Consider the following 21,471-nt stretch of genomic DNA (forward strand, 5'->3'; position numbering starts at 1 on the left):
TCGGGCTCTGCTCTCCTCTCCTTTCCCCTTGCCCAGAAGCCCTGTCCTATATCTGGATGTCTTCATTCCGCCATCATTCCTCTATTTGGCTCTCCCTCGGGCCTCAGTGTCCTCAGCTGTAAAATGGTGGACTGGATAATAAAAGTAGCAGAACAGCCCTGTGAAATATGTTGTACCCAGGCCAGCTCCAACCTGGAGAGGAGGAGGAAGCCCGAGGTACATGTAAAAGGACTTAGCCACGGTACTCTAGCCAGTAAATGGTAGAGCTTGGACAGTCAATTCAGGCAGTACACAGTGAGCAAATCCCTGCCTTGTGCCTGACTCTGTGCTAGGCACTGGGGATACTGAAAGGGAGCTTACACTCAAATGGACAGACAACTGGCTACATACAGGAGACAACAGAGGAAGGCACTGGGATTCTCTTGGGCTGGGAACACTTTTCCTGGTGAAGGTGGGATGTTGTTACTTGGGACTTAGAGGAAGCCAAGGGAGCCTTGGGGGCTGGCCAGAGAGAATGTCTGGGGCCAAGAGATGCCGTGTCTTTTTTGTGGGGCAGCCAGGAAGCCCAGGCCTCTGATGCCAAGAGTTTAGGATTGGGAGGAAGGGATAAGAAGGCAGAAAAGTAGAAGGGGCTGGCTTACTGAGGACATTGAATGCCAAATAGAGCATTTTGTGTTTGCTTTTGGAGGCAATTTGGAGCCCCTGGTGGTTACTGAGTAGGGAGTGACGTGGTCGGAACTGCTTGGAGGATGGACTGGAGTGGGGAGGCAGACCCTTCAGCAGGCTTTGACAGTAGGCCAGGTGTAAAGGGATGATGAAGGACTGTCCACCAGCCTGGAAACCTCAGAAGAGGGAAGGAAGCGAGTAGGAGAGATGGTTCTACGCTGAAATCCCACAGGCCTTGGCATCATATTGGATATAGGGAGTAGAGACAGTGAGGAATCTGGGATATTTGCTAGGTTTGGAAGGCCGAGTACCTGGGAACATGGGGTTGCCCTCCACAGTTGGAGATGAGATTGGGGAGGTTGGGCAGGAGAGGTGGATTTGTGAATAGCCTATAGGTGGAGATGGTCATTGAATCCAGTGAAGAACAAGAGGGCCCAGAGCAGAGCCCTAGGGAAACCTGCAACGAGAGGGCAGGAACTGGACTAAGTTCCCTAAAAGGGAACCAAGAAGGAGCTGGCAGAGAGGGAGGAGGAAAACCTGAGAAATGGATCAAAGAGGATTGTGGTGAATAGTGTTAGATGCTGCTGGGAGATCAAAGAGAATGAGGTTTGCCTATGGGATTTGGCAACTAAAAGATTATTCTGAAACTTTGGAGAGAGCAGTTTCAGTGGAATGATAAGGTCAGAAGCTGGATTGTAGGAGCTTAAGGAGGGAGGGAGAAGAGAGAAAGTGGAGAGCCCTGTTGTAGGTAGCCTTTTGGAGGTGTTTAGCCACAAAGGGCAAAATAGCCCAGCTCTCCTGACTGTTAAATCCAGTGTTCTTTCTATTACACTTAAGTATTGATGTCTTAAATTCTAGGGCCAATGCTTATTAATAACATTGGGTTTGTCTCATGAGATTTCCAGTATGGGTTCTCTATGTGCACATAAGGCAAGTTTTAGTTTTAGCACTTAATGTGTTTGTGGGAAAGGCTTGCTGCAGAGACCATTTAGGACAATTCAAAAGAATTTGAAACATTGGTTCTGACCCTGGCCTGGCAGGAGAAAAAGGCTTTGACCCTAGTCTCCTAGGAGGAGTACCTTCCCATAGGTTTGAAGTTTGTGTCTCTTGGTATCTGTTAAGCTGCTGCTTGGTTTGGATTGACCCTGAATGGTTGGATGAGCCAGGACCTTTCTGGCCATTCCCACAAAGATACCTACTCGGGTTAGGTGGGGCTTAGGATAGATTAGTCTTCCCCAAGTCACACTATAGTGATGAAACCCAGCCATGATGAACTGAATTTGTAAAAGGTTTGAGCTTAGAGAAGATGATGGTCTGTGATCTGCCCATCTATGGGAAATCTTTGGAAGTGTTTCTCATTTAGACCAACCTCAGAATGTTTTCAACTGACTGATGTGAATGTGGGGTGTTGGGGGGGTGGACTTTGTAGTATCTAAATCTTACTTTGGTTCTGATGACGTATGGCTTTTACAGATTGATCTATCATGTGGCCCAAAGAGGAGGATTCAGGTAGTGCAGAGCCCACCTGCTCGATTCCCATCTTCCTTGGAAAAGCCCTGTGTGCTGACACAGATTGCAGCCCCTAAAAGAGTCAGAATTGGGGGGAGCAATCATTGGTGATGAGTTGGGAGGGGGGAGCAGACTTAGGTGGGTTGGGAATTACTCAGTATAAGCAATTTGATGGCTTCATTTTGTGTCAGCATTGAACTTGCCAGTGCTTCTCCTGACACCAGACTGACTCAGAAAGGCTGGACTTGATCCGATGGAACTGGATTGAGCTGGTTTCCCACTTGGAGTTCCTTCCCCATCACTTCATGCCATACACATGTTTTTCATTTCACTCTTGTGCTTTTAATTTTGTGGCTTTTATTCTGGAGACAGCACCAGTTGTAGCCTTTAAGCAAGCGCTTTTATGACTGTAGGGGATATTGTAGCAGTTGGTATGGAAAAGGCAAGCTTTTCAAGAATCATTCAAAGCCACAATGAAACAGGATAGTTCATTCAGCACAGTTAAAAAATAAAAGCAATGCTAAGAACTGGCTTTATTGTTGCAAAACAACCTAATTCCCAGAAAACCAGCAAAGAACCTTTTTAGAGACTGGGTACCTAAGAGGGCTGTGTGTTGATGCTTCTGTCATGTGGCCATAGCATAGGTTGGAAGAACAGCAAAAAGACCAGTATTAATAACTGCTAACTATTGCTATAAAGGGAAAAAAATGTTTTTCATGGAAAAAACAGTACAAAGACTGGAGTACTGATGGCTAGAAAGAAGGCAATTTTGACCAATGACTGGAAAAAGGGTAATTTTCACTGATTAAGCTCACTTTTTCATTTAGGGTTATGCCAAAGCCATTGTCCAAAGACATCCAGGTGAGACTATAACATCTAGTCATCTTCATTAGATTTATTGCATTCACTGATTTTTGTTTTTTTAGTTTAGTTTTTTTTTTTTTTTTTTGCTCCCAGGGAACCTAGAGATCTTATCCCCATGGAAAGAATGATAATCTAGATTCATAGCTCAATAAATTTCCTGAGAAGCAGAATGTATGCAGCATATTACAGAATGGAACAACTTCAATGTGACTTTGAGCTAAGCCACATATCAGAGAACATTAAAACAATTAATGATCTTAGAGCACCTACTGAATTTTTAAAAATAAGATTTTATTTGATTCTCAGGTGTTGTTATGATCCCCATTTTACAGAAGAGGAGACTGAGGCATATAGGTTAAGTGAATTGCCGGAATCACATAGCAAATGTAGATTCTAAAATTAATATTCAATATCTCCAAAGTATATTTATAAAGATTTATTAATATTTAACTAGAGGACACAGGGAGTGCTCACCACTCACATGGAAGAGAGTGAGAGGGCAGTTACCCAAAACTTATATACAATCACATAAAAGATACACATAAACAGAAAGGAAAAGGGAAGTTTGAGGCGAGTTAAGAATTCTGGGAGATGAAGTCTAAAGAATATAAAATTTCCACTTACACACTAATGTGACTGGATTTGAACTCTGGTCTAACTGATTCCAGGCCCACTGCTATATCCTGTGCTACCTAGTTCAGAAATTTATCCAGGAGATGGAGGTAATGGTGTTTATTTGTCCTGAGAACTCACCTGATTTAAATCCCATTTAATACATGGGCTACAATCAAGGCTACTTTTTTTTAGGTACTTCGGCTTAATGAGAGATATAATACAAGTGGTTGGTCGGTAAGGATTTATCACATTCCTATGGTTCCAAAAACTGCTAAGTTCTGGAGGTACAAAGACAGTTTCTGCTCTCCTTCAGGGAGCTAGCGGTCTAATGAAGGAAAGAAGATGCAAACAAATATGGAAACAAGCTACAGACAGGAAAATATTGGGAGAAAATCATCAGAGGGAAGCCACTGTGTTAAAGAGAATTGGGAAAGACTTCTCAAGGAAGATGGGATTTTAGTTGGACTTAAAGCAAGGAGGTGGAGGTGAGGAGGGGGGAAATAGGGCATGAAGGACCAGAAGTGAAAATGCCAAGTCTGGAGATGGGATATCTTATGGGAGGAACAGCAAGGAGGCCATTGTCACTGGATCTGTGATCTAGAAACACTGTAAGAAGACTGTAATGGCAGGAAGGGAGGACCAGGTTAAATGAAGGACTTTGAATGCCAAATGTGGAGGTGTTAGGGAGAAGATGGATTGGATAGTTAAGTAGGAGGCAGGACCAAGCTCCACCCCCCACCCCCCACCCCTAGCAGCTATTGCAGTAGTTTAGGCATGAGGTGATAAGGTCCTGCACCAGAATGGTGGTGGTATGGAGAAAGAAGGAAGTGAATTAGAGATGTTGGAAAGGCCTTGGTAATAGAGATTGGGGGTGAAATCAAGAGGCTTCCATGGTGACACTTGACCCCTAGATTATGCACACCATTATTCTGAGGAGTGGGGAAGAAGAGGGGAGGGTTTGAGAAGAAAGGTAAATGAATTCAGTTTAAGACTTAGAACATCCAGTTTGAAATATCCAAGAGGCAGGAATCTGGATGTTAGGGACAAATTTGAGGATTTTCAGTATAGAACCTGATAAGATCCTTAAGTGATAATAAAGAAACAAATAGGGCTTAGCGCAGAGCCTCGGAGGGATACCCACAGCTCTAAGGATCTAGATATAGATCAGCAAAGGAGACCAAAAGGATAGTTAAGACAGGTGGGAAGAGAACCAGAAGAGAGAGTGTAGTGTCATGGAAACTCTAGAGCAGTCGTTCCCAAACTTTTTTGGGCTACTGCCCCCTTTGCAGAAAAAAATATTACTTAGTCCCCTGGAAATTATTTTTTTTTTTATTTTAATAGCAGTAGGAGAGATAAATGCACCTGTGGCCATCACTGCTTTCCTGGATCGCTGCAGCTCCCACCAGGGGGCGATGGTGCCCACTTTGGGAATCACTGGTCTAGAGAGACAGTGGATAATGTAGGAACTTTGGAGAGCAGTTTGGGTTGAATTGAATAGAGAACTTATGAGGGAAAAAAGGTGACATCTAGTGTAGATGACTTTTTTTTTTTTTTTTTAAGTTTAATTTAGAATATTTTTCCATGGTTACATGATTCAGGTTCTTTTCCCTCCCCTCCTCCCACCCCTCTTCCCTTAGCCAACAAGCAGTTCCACTGGGTTTTACATGTGTCATTGATCCAGACCTATTTCCATATTATTTGCATTAGGGTGACGGCTTAGAATCTACATCCCCAATCATATTGACCCAGGTGATCAAGCAGTTGTTTTTCTTCTGCATTTCTGTTTCTACAGTTCTTTCTCATAAGTCCCTCAGAATTGTCCTGGGTCATTGCATTGCTGCTAGTACAGAAGTCCATTACATTCTATTTTACCACAGTGTATCCGTCTCTGTGTACAATGTTCTCCTGGTTCTGTTCCTTTCACTCTGCATCAATTCCTGGAGGTCATTCCTGTTAGATGGCCTCTTTAGGAAGTTTAAGATTATGGGATATCCACTTGAACAGTTCCTTTAGGCACTTAAAGACTGAATGCTGGAAGTTAGGGACTAATAAGTAGAGAGAATCATTCAATTTCTCACACACACAGCATAAGAAGACTTGAATATTACATTTTTGTTAAAATGAAAACCACAAAGTTTATAAGGCAGAACAGCTATTTTACTTCGTCTCAATCTCTTTCTGGTCTATATTTGAACCCTCTGCAGGTTGGTAGGACCTGTCAGTGTTTGCTGGGAGAGTCTTAAGCCAAAATTTTTTTTATGAATGAATAATAAAGCATTTATTGAGCACTTCCTATATGCCATGCACTTTGCTAAGTACAGGTGGGTCAGTCTCTTCCCTTAAGCCTTTAGTCTTCTGAGGGAAGATGACACATTAAGACCTGGAAGAGGAAGAGCCTGAATGGAGACCTGAAGTGATTGGAAGAAGGATCGGCACAGGGTGGTTTCAGGGTAATGGGACCAGGATGGGTAAGATGAGAGAGCTGGCTTTAAATCTGAATTGTTCCTTCTGTGAACTGAGAATGTGTGCTGGAATGGATTTATTTGCTTTGGAGTCAGAGGGCTAAGTTTAAATCCCAGGTCTTAGAAGAGACTGCATGATTTTAAACAAGTCACCTTGGGCCTCAGTTTCCCAAGTTATAAAAGAGCTTGGGCTAGACCATTTTGGAAGTCTCTTAGTTCTAGATTTTCTGGATGCTCTGACTCTAAACCCTATATTCCCTAATTTCACTTGTGCGAAGAGAGAATCTATTGTTCTTGTCTTCCTCTTTTAGGGGCCTGGCCTGGCCCAGACATTAATCAGAGTGTAAAGCTGAGTTGTGTACACACAATTTGTTACAGCTTCTCTATTCTCATTCTGTAAATGGTTTATTCTGGCTCATTAGATATGGTGCTAATGAGACTGTAGTTATTCTGACATCTCCTGTTCTATCCATCTATACTCCCTCCACTCTCCTCTCCTTCAACCTTTTGCAGTGTGGCTTCCCACTTTATCACTTAACTGAAACTGCTTTTTCCAAAATTACCTGTAATGTCTTTTTTTCTTTCAATTTCTTTTCAATTGCATGTAGAAGAAATTTTTGACATTGGTTTTCTAATATTTTATGATCCAAATCTCCACTATAAGTAGTATAATATACATATTTCCATATTGCTTATGCCATGATAGAAGACACATACAGTGAAAATCTTATGAAGGAAATAAAGGATTGGCATTCTTTGATCAGCAGTCAGACTCCAACAGTTCCTTCAGCAGCGGAGAGTATTTTTTTGAGTCCTTTGGGGGCTATTTGGGGCCTTGTTTTGCTGATAATAGTTTAAGTCTTTAATAGTTGATCATCATTTGTTACTATATACCCTGTTTTTCTGGTTCTGTTCATTTCACTTTGCATCAGTTCAGTAAGTCTTTTCCAAGTTATTCTGAACTCATCCTAAGACACAATAGCATTCCATTACAACAATATACTACAACTTCTTTAGCCATTCTGCAATTGATGGACACCCCCTCCGTTTCTAATTCTTTGCCATTACAGAAAGAGCTACTAAGAATTTTTGTACAAGTGGCTCCTTTTCCCCTAACTCATCCCCAATAGTGCTATTGCTGGGTCAACAGTTTTTGGTCCTTTGGGCATGGTTCCATATTGCTCTCCAGAATAGTTGTATCAGTTCCCAGTTTCACTGACAGTGCATTTGTGTCCCAATTTTCCCATAAACCCTCCAACATTTATCATTTTCATTTTCCTTATTAGCTAATCTGATAGGTGTGAGGTGGTACCTCAGGGTTGTTTTAATTTGTTTTAATCAGTAATGGTTTGGAGCATTTCTTCATATGAGAACTCCCTGTTCATATCTTTTGACCATTTAGGACTTGGGGAAACTTGTAACAAACATAGATTTAGAATTGGAATGGCTTCCCCCTCCACTCCCCCCATCTATGTTCTTCTCTTGACTGCCCACTCTTTCTGGATCCTGCTAGGTATTCATGAGATAGGGCACCTGTCTTTTTGCTCAGTCTTCATCCTTGTCATACCCCCAGTGTCCCTTAAAGCTCTCTCCCTAGCTTTTTTCTTTTTATGCTTTCTGGCTTGGTGATCTTTGCAGCTCCCATGGTTCAGTCATCTCTTTGCAAATGGCCTCCTACTCAGCATTCCTAAAACAGAATTCAAACTCGTTTCTCCTCTATAGATGATACCCCACTGGAGGTAGCCTGGGATCCTAGGCCCAAGAGCCCCCGGAATGTCAGGTCATCCCGTAGGGTCATCATTTGGGAACCAGTGAGCCCTTTTGGCGTGGGGCTGGGTTATTTTTCTATATGACTATTTGTTTTCCTGTGTAGGGCAGCTCATTTTGAGACCTATATTCAAATCAACTTGGTCAGCGTGTCCCCTTCCTTCAAGAAGCTTGCAGTCTGGCACCAGAGACAAGTAATACACACGTGATCAATTGAGTTATAGTTTAAGATAGTAACTTGATTAAAATTGCAGATTGGGCATTATATTCAGGAGCAAAATAGTTATTGTGCATATTTTTAAGTCCTTGAATATGATTAGTAACCTACATCCTGATAAGGCAAGAAAGAGTTAATAAGCCTATCAGTGTGCATTACTTAAAACTCTGAGGGCTTGTCAATAAAGTGAGCCCCACATTTGTCTTAACCTGGAAAGAATGAATTTTATCTCAAATTGCGCTATCTCAGGGAAATGTGAATTATGACTTAAACTGTTCTGCTAGTATTTGCATTGCACTATGGGAGTGTTTTTAATGATTTGTTTTCTCTTTCCTTCTCTAAAGTATTCTAAGATGTCCTAGAACCAGCCTAGTATAAATCAATTCTGTGCCTTGTGAGTAAGAAACAAAGTAATTGTAACTTTTGACCTTTGCTGTAGTCCTTGTTCTGGAGAAAGAAAAGGGGAAGGTTGTTAAAAAAATTCTGAACTTAAAACTAGCACCAAATGCTATGAACATGTCATGTCCGTATACCCAGAAAATGTGTACATGAAGCTGCAAATGAGTGTGTTTTGTTGGTTCCTTTAAAAATGGCTTGGATGGTGAAGAAGTTAAAATACAAATAATTATCAGCAAACCCACATTGTTCCCATTTCAATGTTGACTATATGGAATCCTTTTGTTCAGTAAAAAGGGATATTTCAGCAAATATGTGACCTCTTTTTTTTAACAATTTCTTTGCAGGTTGAAAGAAGAAAAGGAATTTATGGATTGAAGAGCCGCTCCCTCCACTTAAATCTTCAGCTGTTTAAGCTGAATGCATTGTGATTTCCAATAATTGAGACAGTGATTCTAAAAGCTGTCTACATTAATGAAAAGAACAATGTAGTCAGCTTAGCTAAGTCATCGGTGTTGCCTATTGACTAAAACCCGAGACATTTAACTTGATGGATTTTTGCATGTTAGGAGAATAGATTGATATAACTTGAGTTTTTGGTCTTTTAAAGTGGTTGTTTTAATAGTATTTAAAATAATGGAGACATTGGAAAGCATAGGTCCTCTCCAACAAGAGTTGACAAGAGAATTGAATGTGGAGAACCACCTTTATCTCCCGCCACTGCCTCCTAGCGAAGAGCCTCCACCACCTCCCCTGCAAACGTCCAGTGACGCAGACGTAATGGACGTTGGCTCTGGTGGTGCTGGACAGTCAGATACCCCTCCTGCTGGGGACATATACGCCCACTTCGGACCCCAGCTCCTCACCAAAGGATCTGCTCCCTACAAAAGCCGCCTCTGCATAGACCCAGACAACTGTGACCTAAGCCCAAGAACAGCTCGCCACGCCCCATTAGTTCGAAAATTCATCCCAGATCTTAGGTTGCTTAAGGATGTTAAGATTAGTGTCAGCTTCACTGAAAGCTGCAAAAGCAAAGACAGAAAGGTTCTTTATACTGGAGCTGAACTAGACGATAAGGCTGAGGCAGCTTTTAGTATAAATGATGTCAAAGGAGATTTCCATGTGTGTCCTTTTGATGGTAGTCATGGGAACATAGTAGGAGTAGTGGGTGAGAGTGTAGACAAGAGGGATGAGGAAAATGAGATTGATCAGGAAAAGAGAGTGGAGTATGCAGTACTGGATGAGTTAGAAGATTTTACTGACAATATGGAAATAGAGGAAGAAACAGGAGGGTTCACAGCTAAAGCAATTTCTCAACGAGATAAAGTGGATGAAGACACCTTGAATTTCTCCTATGAGGTATGTCCAATGACTTTTTGGGCTCTTAGAGAAATCTGAAAAAAATCCTCTTAGTCTTACAGTGTCTTTTAGAAGCCAATACTGCAAAAGAAGCCAGCTTTTCCTACCCCGCATGGTGGAATGATTTTCTTTTGGTAAAGAGAGCATTAGGAAGGATTAAATTTTTCTCAAAACTCTCAGAAAAAGTTGTCACTAATCATTTTTCCTTTTTTTGGACCAGTTGAAACAAGTAACCATTTCTGAAGGTGCTGCTGTGAACTCTGCATTTGTGGTGTGTTTAATTGACCTGGGGCTTGAGTGTGAAGTGAAAGATTACATTGAATTTGTCTTTCAGATGATCTTGAACCATTAAATGGAGATGCAGTGACCATATTTGAAAGCTGTATCCGCCTCTTTTTCTCTTATTTTTCCTGTGGTCTTTTATCAATGATGTTACATTCGCCAATGGAATAGTCAATTGTATCTGTTCTTGAGGACATGGTAGCCCTGGGATAGAGTGTCTGATTGATAAGAATGTTTTTCAGGATGATTTTGACAATGATGTGGATGCACTCCTAGAAGAGGGCCTTTGTGCTCCCAAAAAGAGAAAAATTGAGGAAAAATATGGAGGGGAGAGTGATCATCTCTCTGATGGAGAAACAACTGTGCAGCCAATGATGACCAAAATAAAGACCGTCCTTAAAAGTAAGATGCTTCTCAAGTTTCAAATATGTCTTCTGAAGATAGCAGAGAATACACAACTGGCTGCAATTAGGCATACTGATGGGGTCATGATTTTAGTGTGCTTTTATTGTATTATGTATTAGGCCAAGAATATTTTTATTTCTAAAATGGGGTTCCAGCTAGTTTGGAATGAGGATCACAGACTCTGAAACCTCCAAGTCCATCTAGTCTATCTAGTCCAACTCACTTTACAGATGAGGAAATCAAAGGCCAAGAGGACCCCTGTTATTTAGGGCTTGTGGCAGAATCAAGATTGTATCATTGCAACTGCTTTTTCCATTATGCCTCACAATGCAGAGATAGACCTGAAGTGATCTACCACCTTAACTCAGAGAGTAAACTCCACTTTTGAGGAGCTACTGGAAGCTCCTTCTACAAAGGCCTTGGAAGAAGCATGGTTTTTTCCCCTCTAACTGGGATGCTGTCTCAGAGCAAGGAGACTCATTAAATACTCTTTCCTTGCTCTTAAGACATCTTGAGAGCAGCTATCAGAGTACGGATCACAGTCTGGAGATGGCAGATGGATCCAGAAAAAAGGTTCCTCACATCCCCTTAAAGGAGGTGAAGCTTGGGGAGGATTGCAGTAGTGTGGGTTGTCAGCTGACAGGTATGGGGATAGGCTGAAAGTCCAACTAGAGTGAGAGATGAATCTAGTCTGTGGATTAAGGTTCTTACTGCCTCCGATATAGCATGTGCCCTCTATGCCAGCTGCCTCATCCACATAACCATTCTCTCATCTTTTGGCCAGTTAAGGGATGGTACTAGAAAGTAAGACCCTTTCCCTCATTAGCCATAAAGAGAAGTAGACGACCCTCAGAGTCTCTCTTGCCTACCAGATCCTAGGCTTTCTGACCTTATTTCATAAGCACATCAGTATCTTGGCACATAAGACATAAAGTGCAGAAAAGGCAGCATATCTTTTTGATTCTGGGGGCTTTTCTCCCCACAGTTAACAACATTTAAACTGAAGTTTTCTTGGAGGTTGGAAATATTTTTTGTGCTTCTAGTCATAAACTTGGCTCCACCAGTGGAACACAGATTCCATCAGGTCTGGCCAAACTTGGAAAGGCTTAGATTTCGGGGCCAGATTTTAAGTTGTCTTAAGGATCCAGGTGCTGAAGTTTTAAGTGGTTACTTACTGCAACTCCTTCAACTCTTGAACAAAGATTTGGAGGGGTGTCATCTGGGTAGTAAGTAAAAGGGGTATCTCCACTAATGAAATCACTGATCCTTAAGAGTTGTAAAAGGTCCCCTTAAAAAAAGCAAGTTTTTAAGGAAAGCTTGACCTGATTCATGTTTTTCTTAAGGCAGAAAGCAGCTGGGAGGGTCTTAAATAGCAACTTATTTTTGATTGTCTATACAATTGTTAGCAAAGAAACATACTAAATGTTTTTGTTCCAAATTGGTTTTTATAAATTGTAAAATGAGGAAAATAGTAAATGATGTTTTCATTTTAACCTTTAAGGGTAAGGAGATGGATGGTATGGGTCACCAGAAGAAGAAGCATTTCAATGAAAACTATTTTGATTTAGAGCAATAGCATTTAGCATTTCCCAGTTATATTTAAATCTGGCTGGGGGAGTTTTCCCTGAAGCAAGGGATAGGGAAGGGGGCAGACCAAAAGTGTTATCCTTCTGGCTTGGGAGTTGCCAGAGTAAACCAAAAGAATGCTAAGATTGTAGTCAGAAGATTTGAGGGCCAGTTTTATACTTACTAGTCACAAACTGTGAAGCCTTCCCTCCCTACCTCTCTGAGCTTTGGATTCCTCCTCAATGAAGAGATGTTTGGATCATTTAACTGGGTTGCCAGGTTGTTGAAAACAGAGCACTTGGAACATGAAGAGCCATTGTTGGAATAAATATGCATATGTTCGCAGTTTGGTTAAGGAGGGGAGTTTTTTTGGTTGACTCTTTACAAAAAATTTTAAAGTTCTTTTTGCCAGAAATTATTGAATTTATTGAATGAACATTTTCTCAAGGCAGCAAAAGCTTCCAAGTAATTTCAGGATTTTCTTGTCTTTTTATAAAGGCCGTGGCCGCCCGCCTACAGAACCATTACCTGATGGATGGATCATGACATTCCATAACTCTGGAATTCCTGTCTATCTGCATAGAGAATCTAGAGTTGTTACCTGGTCCAGACCATACTTCTTAGGAACAGGAAGCATAAGGGTAGGGGGTTTGTTGGTCATTGGTAATGTAAGAATTAAATTTTAACCATGTTTAGAAAGACTGAAATCACCTTGGTTAGTTTTATAAGAGAGTTCTGTAAATGCTTAAACTTAGAATTGCATGTCTTGGAAATTTTTTGTTTGTAGCTAACCAGTGTCCAATAAGAAAAATCAGATTATTCAAATTGTGTGCTGGAATTCACGAAGCATTGCTGTTTTACTGTCTGTCCAGAAACATGATCCTCCCCTGAGCAGCATTCCTTGCCTACATTATAAGAAAATGAAGGACAACGAAGAAAGAGAACTCAGCAATGACATCACCCCGATTGGGGATGCTTCTCCAATCAAGTCCATGGAGAAAGCTTCAGAGTTGGACAGCCAGACTGAGGAGCCAGATTCCACAGCTGTGGACTCTGGATCCCTTGATGAGAAAGAACCTCTAGGAGGAGACACAGCCCAAGGAGCCTTAGGACAAGTTAAGGCCAAAGTGGAAGTGTGTAAAGATGAATCTGTTGGTAAGCATTAAGAAGGCCTATCCCTGAAAGATAGTGTGCTAAGTGCTGGGGTTATCAAGAGAAAGGGAAGAGCGAGCCTCTTCTGCTCTTAAAGGGGAAACAGTATGTACACAGATGCCAATACTAAGGATTTGAGGGATGGCCTTGTAGGAGGTGGTGGCCCTTCATTGAGCTATGAAGATTCTGAAAGGTCAAAATGAGCCAAGCCAGCTAGGAGAGGCAGAGGCACAGAGATGAAGCCTATGCAGGGAATGCCACTTGTGGGGAAGAATATACAGATTGGTTGGGCTTGGAGGAGAATGATGTGGAATAATCCTAGAAAAGTGGACTGGAGTCATGTATATTGAAGGGCTTAAATACCAGAGGAATTTATTTTTGATCCTAGGAATAATAGCACTGGAGAACAGTGGAGTAAGATGGTCTGACTTGTACTTTTAGGAAAAGAAGTTTACCATATAGAGAACAGGGTGGAAAGAGGAAAGATTAGAGAAAAGGAATACTTTCCACTACCTTCTTAAAGCAATATATTGCAATAGTCTAGAAGAAGTAATGAGGGACTGTCTGTTGATAGGAAATATAGATAAGAGATGTTGGGAATGGTAAGGATCAAAAGATCTGGCAACTAGATTAGTTTGGCTAAATTATTTTTTGATCCTGCCTTTTTACCCATTTGTTACAGGGGATAGCCTGTAGGATGGGCAAGAACGATACAATGTATTTAGAAATGAAGACTTTTTCTTCTTTTTTTATGTCCAAATTTTTTTTTCTCCAATGAGGGGATTTAGGAGGATTGAAGAAAGCTTCAGATAAAAGTTATAAACTTGGGAAGTGACTCAGAAAGATGTTGATACTTTTGACTGAAATTGGGATGAGGTGGTGTGTTGTGTGGTGGGGGAAAGAGTCCTAATTTGGATCCTGGTGAGTTTGAGATCTCATGAATCTCAAAATCTCCAGGTGGGTGGTTTCCAACATTTGAAGATACAGGACTAGAGCTCCATAGATTTGGGCTAGATAAAAGCATTGTACTCAAGAGATAGTGAGAGTGAGAGTGAGAGTGAGTGTGAGAGAGAGAGAGAATGAGAGAGAGAGAGAATGAGAATGAGAATGACTTGGGATATATACAACCTTGTTTAGAAAATTATGGAGCCCAGATGGTGATCCTGCAGAAGAAACCAAGAAAGGCATGATGTGTTAGTCATAGGTCACATTTCTTTTTGTGTAAAGGCAAAGATTACAAATAAATGTGAGAAAATAGGATTTAAAACCCTATTCTTCTGTCTTCACCTATTACTTGGAAGTATTAGAATATTGATTGGAATAAGATCACCAGCCCTCTAGGGGGTGGTATAGGACTGATCTTGGATTCTCGGGTATTGCTAACAGAGGGTAGATCTCTACACTGCTAGAAAGACATCAAGTGTGATCCTGGCAACAAATAGGTCATGGGTGAGCTTTTTGAGGGTCAGCCTACTGGTTGTGTTGTCATGAAACAGGAAAAATACAAGATGCTTTTGTTCAAACCCTTGTAGAGTTTGAAGCCATTAGAAAATGTAAATGTGATTTAAGCTTTTGGTACTCTAATTATGACCTTGTCTAGAGACGCTGAACCATTAGTCTTGACATTGTCACTAACTATAAAACCAGAAGACAGGAGAGCGTTGATGCAAACCAGAAAGGCGACTTCTAGCTTCTTTTTGGAGTGGCAAAGAAGAGTTATCTGAATTGGTTTGTTCATGAATCTAAAGGCAACAAGAAACATTACTTCATGGGACACCTAAAAATCTTGTTATATTATAATATTGATGATAAATATTCCCTGGATACCACCCTAAAGAAAATTGCATGATATGTGCCAGTGTCAGCTGTAGAAAGGATGATAATTGGGGAGATTAAATGAATAACTTGCTAAAAATCAAAGCAAATGTCAAACTAGAGGAAATGAAAGGATCAGTTGAGATATGCAGTTGATGACACCAACTTGACCTATTTAAAGAAAATATTGATGCTGAAATGGGAAATGGACAAAAGAACAGACACTGACAAAATAATCATTCCCTAAGAAGTTTAATGAAGGTAGATTGATCCAGTCTCCTCAGCAAGGCCAAAAGAACGTAGAAGCTGCCAGCAAATACTTGCTCTTCTCTCCAAGCAGAGGAATGGCAGCCATGGGAAACAAAAACTTAACATAAGTTGAGGAAGACATTGAAAGATTGTGGGAACTGTCACTTCATAAAACGGCTCAGCTAGAAGCAGTGATAGGGAAAATAAATCTGTAGGAAGCTTGTCATAAGATCTACTTAAGTGTGTCATTTTCAGTTGTTATACCACTATCTGTGATCCCATTTGGGATGGGCAAAAGATACTGGAGTCATTTGCCATTTCCTTCTCTAACTTCTAAGTTCAGTTCTAAGACAGAAGACTAGTAATAGTAAGGGCAAGACAATGAGGGTTAGGTGACATGCCCAGGGTCACACAGCCAAGAAGTGTCTTTGAGATCAGACTGGAACCCAAGACCTCCTGATTCCAGGCCTGGTGATCCATCCACTGTGCCAGCTAATCTGATCCCAAAGATAATTAAGGACAGCGCGTGTAAACAAAACAAGGGGGGTGGGGGACTGGAAAAGATCTGTGGAGACAATATAAAAATTATTTCCTTATCAATAGCAGTAGAGCCACAATTTATGAATAGTAAGTAGAAATGATGCTAAAGAAAGGAAGTATGTGAAGAGCAACTAAACTGATTAGACCAAATTCAAAAGAAGTAATCATAGTGGGATTTTTAAAAATATATCTGAAAAAAAGAAAAGGAATATCATATGTAATGCTTGGAAAAGATAATGAACCAAAAAAGAAAATATGCCAACTTTTTCATCCCTACAAACTTATTGAGAATGTAGTCTTTGTGTATCAAATGCAAAAATTGGATATCTATGTAGCTATAGCTAGGGACCTATGATAATTAGATTAAGTCTACATTGCCCAGCTTTAGATTTAAGCACCAAAGGTGAAAGCACCTTCTTTTTTCACCCTTACAGGCCTGAAGTCACAAATCTGGCCTCAGACACTTATAGCTATATGACCTTATGGGAGCCACTTCACCCTGTTTGCCTCAGTTTCCTCATCTGTCAAATGAGCTGGAGAAGGAATTGGAAATCCAGTATCTTTGGCAAGAAAACTCCTAATGGGGTCACCACAGATATTATTCAGCAAAAACAAAGGCAGTCAAATGCATCCTTTATGAAGGCAAAACTTAGAGATGCATATTTGCCAAAGGTGGTTTGCCACTGTCAAAGAGAAAGTCTAGAGCAGAGACCCGATTCTTTTTTGTGTCTAATACACAGTTTGCTTGTGTGCCTCTCTCTATATATACTTTTCTGATAATTCTGTGAGGTAGTTGTGTGCTATATATTTATTGTGTAATCTTTCAATTTCTATTTCTTCTCCATGCTCAAGCATATCAGGGCAGTTTTTCCTGATGATTTCTTTAAAGGTATCCAGGTCCTTTTTTTGATCATGACTTCCAGTCCAGTAATTCTTTGACTATCTTGCCTCAATCTGTTTTCTAGGTCAGTTGTCTTTCCAATGAGATATAAATATTTTCTGCTATATTTTTCATTCTTTTGATTTTGCTTTATTGTTCTTGATATGCTTATGGGTCATTAGCTTCCATTTGCCTGATTCTAATTTTTAGTCATTTTCTTTATTAAGCTTTTGTACTTAGTTTTCCACTTGTCTAATCCTAGTGGTGTTTTTTTAAACCCTTACCTTCTATCTTAGAATCAATACTATGTACTGGTTCCAAGGCTAGAAGAGTGGTAAGGGCTAGGCAAAGGAGGTTAAGTGATTTGCCCAGGGTCACTTTAGCTAGAAAGTGTCTTGAGGCCACAATTCTACTTCTTAAGAAGTTATTTTTTTTTTCCAGTGGATTTTTGTGCCTCCTTTTCCATTTGGCCAATTCTAGATTTTAGAGGATTTTTCTTCAGTGAATTTTTATGTTTCTCTTGCCAAACTCATTTATTTCCCCCTAAGTTTTCTTCTCTCTCTCTTAATATTTGATTTTTGAAATCCTTTTTGAGCTTTTCCAGAAATTCTTTTTGAGCCTGATACCCTTTCACACTTAACTTTGAGGCTTCACATGCTTCTGTTTTAGCATTCTCTCAAAGTTTGTGCTTTGAGCATTCCTGTCACTAAAGTAGCTTTCTAAGGTTAGGAGTTTTTTTCTTTGTTTTTCTGCTCATTTTTCCATCATATTTCATGATCTCTGCCTATATGTTTATATGCCTATAAGTTCAGTTCTGTCCCGGGGGTGGAGGGAATACTGTCCCAAGCTTCTTTTGCTTGGGCTTGTAGTATGTACTGGCTGTGGCAGCCTGGCTGGCCCACTTGGAGGAAGCCTACAGCTATTTTGCCCAGTTGTCTCCACCTTTGGTTTTTTCAACCCTACCCCCCACCCCCATCTTGATCTGCCCAGACACCATGTTCCCTTCCTATCCCAGTGAGATACATCTTCACTGCCAACCTTCTATGCTGTCTTAGGCTGGAAAACTTTTCACCCCTTTTTCTATTGGTTCTGCTATTTCAGAATTTGTTTTGAGGTGATTTTTGGTAATTGTTTGGGGATGGGTTTGGTGAGCTCAAATTATTCCTCCCTTCCTCTGTCATTTTGGCTCTTGGAAGCCTCACATTGTAGGTTTGGTCCCTGACAGATGAGGTTTGGCAGACTTTTTTCATTCACTATCTAGATGGTGATGAGGTTTACCGGGATCCATTCTGGATGTGTATATCATTTTTGATTCATAGAAACCACTATTTTCTTAAAGTTTGAAGTTTTCATTGATAATTCTTATATCTCTGTGTAATTTTTATTTCTAGATATTTCTCTCCCTTTTCATTTCCTAGTGAGACATCCATTATGACAAAACTGGTCTTATAAATTGATCCATATAAATTGAAGTGGACAATAAAAATTTTCAACATGCCCTGGCCTCCAACCCTGCGAAGAAGAGGGGAAGGAACTACTTTTATTTTCTCATCTCCAGAACAAACTTTGTCATTATAATTAGTGTTCCTGATTCCTGATTCACTTTGTATCAGTTCATAGACGTCTCATGCTTCTCTGATTCCTTCATATTTTTCATTTCTTACAGCACAATAGTAACTACATTCAAGTGCCACAGTTTGTTTAGTCATCCTCATTCAGCAGGCATCTCCTTTGTTTTGTTGCTGCCACAAGTATTTCTATCAGCATTTTAGTGTATATAAGACTTGCCTGTTTTTGTAAAGTGGTGGGATCTTTGTATTATAAGGTCAGCCCTCAAGACAATCATGACAGTCTCCCTTTAAGGGATGTTGTAGTTCATAGAATATGAGCATAGAACCATTGTCAGGTTGGGCCTGATGGTCATGAGGCCATCATGAAAATCTACCTTTAAAAAGAGATTATAAGTTTATAGAAATTAGTCATGGAAAAATACTGATAATGATATTTTTAGTATGTCCGTGTCCAGTAGTAATATCTTGCCAACCACTGGTTTGTCTTTTCTCCCTGCTCCTGTGTGTCTCAAAATCACTTGTGTGCCCCGAGCCTTTACATGCAAATCAACCAGCTTTATGTGGCCAATAAAATTGGGGTTTAAGTATGCCACTCTCAGAAGGGCACTTTGGAGCTTGTCCATCTGAGAGTACATCTCCCCTGCCCATGAGCACACATGACCCTTAGGAGTAAGTCTTCCCAGCTTAAAGGGCCTGTGTGTCTATGCACCCCAACATAGTGCCATCCTTAGGGGAGTTTACTCTGTAGATATATTGTCTTCTCTGATCTCTGTCTCCCTTTACCCCTTTCCTACTCTTCCCCATCATTTGCCAATAAAACTATATCAAACAGAGAGCCTTGTTATTAAACATTATTCTTGGCATCTGAGCTCATTTTTTCCTCAATGTCTCTTCTCTCCTGGGGCCTTTCTTCAGACATGAACTGTGGATCCTTGGACGGGGCCTTTGCCTGTTGACATTTTGGTGTGGGAATTGGGCTCTGTGAGCCCAGTCCTAGAAAACAGGGGTCAATAGGGGGAGTCTGACTTCTGGTGGGGAGAGGTTGGGATATATATGCCAGTCTCCTGTCACAAAACACTTCACAAGTCGAAAACATTCTAGTCACTTTTTACTTAGAATTAATTCCAAATTGTTTTCCAGAATAGGTATACCAGTTCAGTGCTTCATCAGCGAAATATATGTGAGTTTACCTTGATTTCCCATAGCTAACATTTACTATTTCCATCCTTTGTTATGTTCATCAGTTTTCTAAGTTTTTTTTTTAATTTGCATTTTCTTAATTATTAGTGATTTGGGGCAGTTTTACATCTATTAAATAATTTGTAGTTGGTTTTTTTTTAACCTATACTTTCTGTCTTAGAATTGATAACTGATTCTAAGGCTGAACAGTCCTAAGGGCCAGGCCTTTAGGGTTAAGTGACTCAAAGATTGGGTCACACAAGTAGGAAGAAGTGTCTGAGGCCAGATTTGAATCTAGGACCTGCTAACTCCTGGCACTCTATTCACTATACTGCCTGGCTGCCCTATTTGTAGTTCTTTTTAAGAATTGTTTTTGTTTAAAGCCTTTGGACCATATGTGTTAGACATGTGTTAGTCTCCATAAATCTTGCATATCAGAGTTAAGCCAAGATTTCCCCCCACCAGTATACCTTTCCTTCTAATCCTAGTGGTTTTGTTCGTATAAAACTTTTCCATTTCATGTAACTGCAATTATTTTAATTTATTTCTTCCCTTTAGTAAAAGACTCTTAGTTCATCATTAAGAACTTTAGCTGACATTTCCTAGTGCGTTCTCTCTCTCTCTCTCTCTCTCTCTCTCGCACACGCACACGCACACAGTCACTTCACCCCTATTGTCTGGCTTTTTACCACTCTTCTGCCTTGGAACCGATACATAGTATTGATTCTAAGAAGGAAGGTAAGGGTTAAAAAAAGGAGAACTCTAGCCAAAGCTTTGAGAAATACCTCATCTGGTTCTTTTGGGAATTTTTTTTTTAGTTGTCATAATCTTATGCTTATGTCTCTTATTTTGAACTGATTTCATGTGAGATATCAACTTAACTCTTAATTTCTGTCAAATTGATTTCTGATTTTTCTAATAGTTCTTTGTCAAATAGGTAGTTTTTCCTCAAGTACCTTATGTTCTTAGATTATTTGGACATTGAGTTATTGACTCTGCTTGCTTTTGATTCCTCATCTAGTCTGTTCCACTGCTCTACTTTTCCATTTTTTAGCCAGCATCAGATTTTTTTATTATTACTGTTTTGTTATAACTGTCTAGAAGAACTAGTTTCCCTTATTCTCTCTTCTAAGCCATTTATTCTTAGTTAATTTCATTGTTATTTAGCTCCTTTAGGCATCCGTTTGGTAGTTTACTATAGCACTGTCCGTAAATCCGTTGAGGCTGACATCTTTATTTTTTACTGTATTGGTATGACCTAGCCACCAGCAACTGAAGATGATCTTTCATTACTGAATTTGTTCTTCGATTCTTGTTTTGCAAAAGTTTCCACTCTACTTTAGTATATTGGTGTATTTTATGCATTTATATATAATGGGATTCATTTCTCTTTCATTTGCTCTTAGATTTTTGTTACTGTTGTATAGAAATGCTATTAAGTTTTGTGGATTTGTTTTTTGTATCCTTCTACTTTACTGAAGCTCTTAATGGTTTACACCAATCCCTTGTCTACCCTAGTCCTTTTCTTGTTTCTCCAGGGTTTTTTTAAGCATCTGTCATATCAGCATGTGGAGATTTTTTTTTTTTGTCTCCTCTTGCCTCATAGTTATGCTTTTAATTGTTTTCTGCTTTCACCAAATAGTCATTAATAATTTGATGGTTAGAAATAGTAATGTTTCTTTGGTAATTCCTGCACAGATCTTGAGGACTTTCGAAACTATCTGGAAAAGCGTTTTGATTTTGAGCAAGTTACTGTGAAAAAGTTCAGGACTTGGGCAGAAAGACGCCAATTCAATCGTGAGATGAAACGTAAGCAGGCAGAGTCTGAGAGGCCCATCCTGCCTGCCAACCAGAAACTCATTACTCTGTCTGTGCATGATGCGCCCACAAAGAAAGGTGAGTCTTAAAATGTTTTTAAATTGTAAAGTTAGCAGAATCTAGCCAGGCTAACTGGGTGTTGTCAATTTTGTGTTGTAA

The 21,471-nt window shown here is 40.1% G+C and overlaps 1 protein-coding gene across 1 annotated transcript in view; it reads left to right on the forward strand.

Annotated features, from left to right (window-relative positions):
* Positions 1-9,018: 9,018 nt before the first annotated feature.
* Positions 9,019-21,471, forward strand: part of DGCR8 (DGCR8 microprocessor complex subunit) — a 47,254-nt gene continuing 34,801 nt past the window's right edge. The window contains exons 1-5 of the mRNA XM_044656594.1: positions 9,019-9,855; positions 10,380-10,539; positions 12,607-12,749; positions 12,981-13,263; positions 21,193-21,390. Coding sequence (XP_044512529.1) covers positions 9,133-9,855; positions 10,380-10,539; positions 12,607-12,749; positions 12,981-13,263; positions 21,193-21,390 — 1,507 coding nt within the window. The 5' untranslated portion in view covers positions 9,019-9,132. The remainder of the gene's footprint in view (positions 9,856-10,379; positions 10,540-12,606; positions 12,750-12,980; positions 13,264-21,192; positions 21,391-21,471) is intronic.

This window comes from Gracilinanus agilis, chromosome 1, assembly GCF_016433145.1.
Source record: "Gracilinanus agilis isolate LMUSP501 chromosome 1, AgileGrace, whole genome shotgun sequence".
In the NCBI taxonomy this organism is placed as follows: domain Eukaryota; kingdom Metazoa; phylum Chordata; class Mammalia; order Didelphimorphia; family Didelphidae; genus Gracilinanus; species Gracilinanus agilis.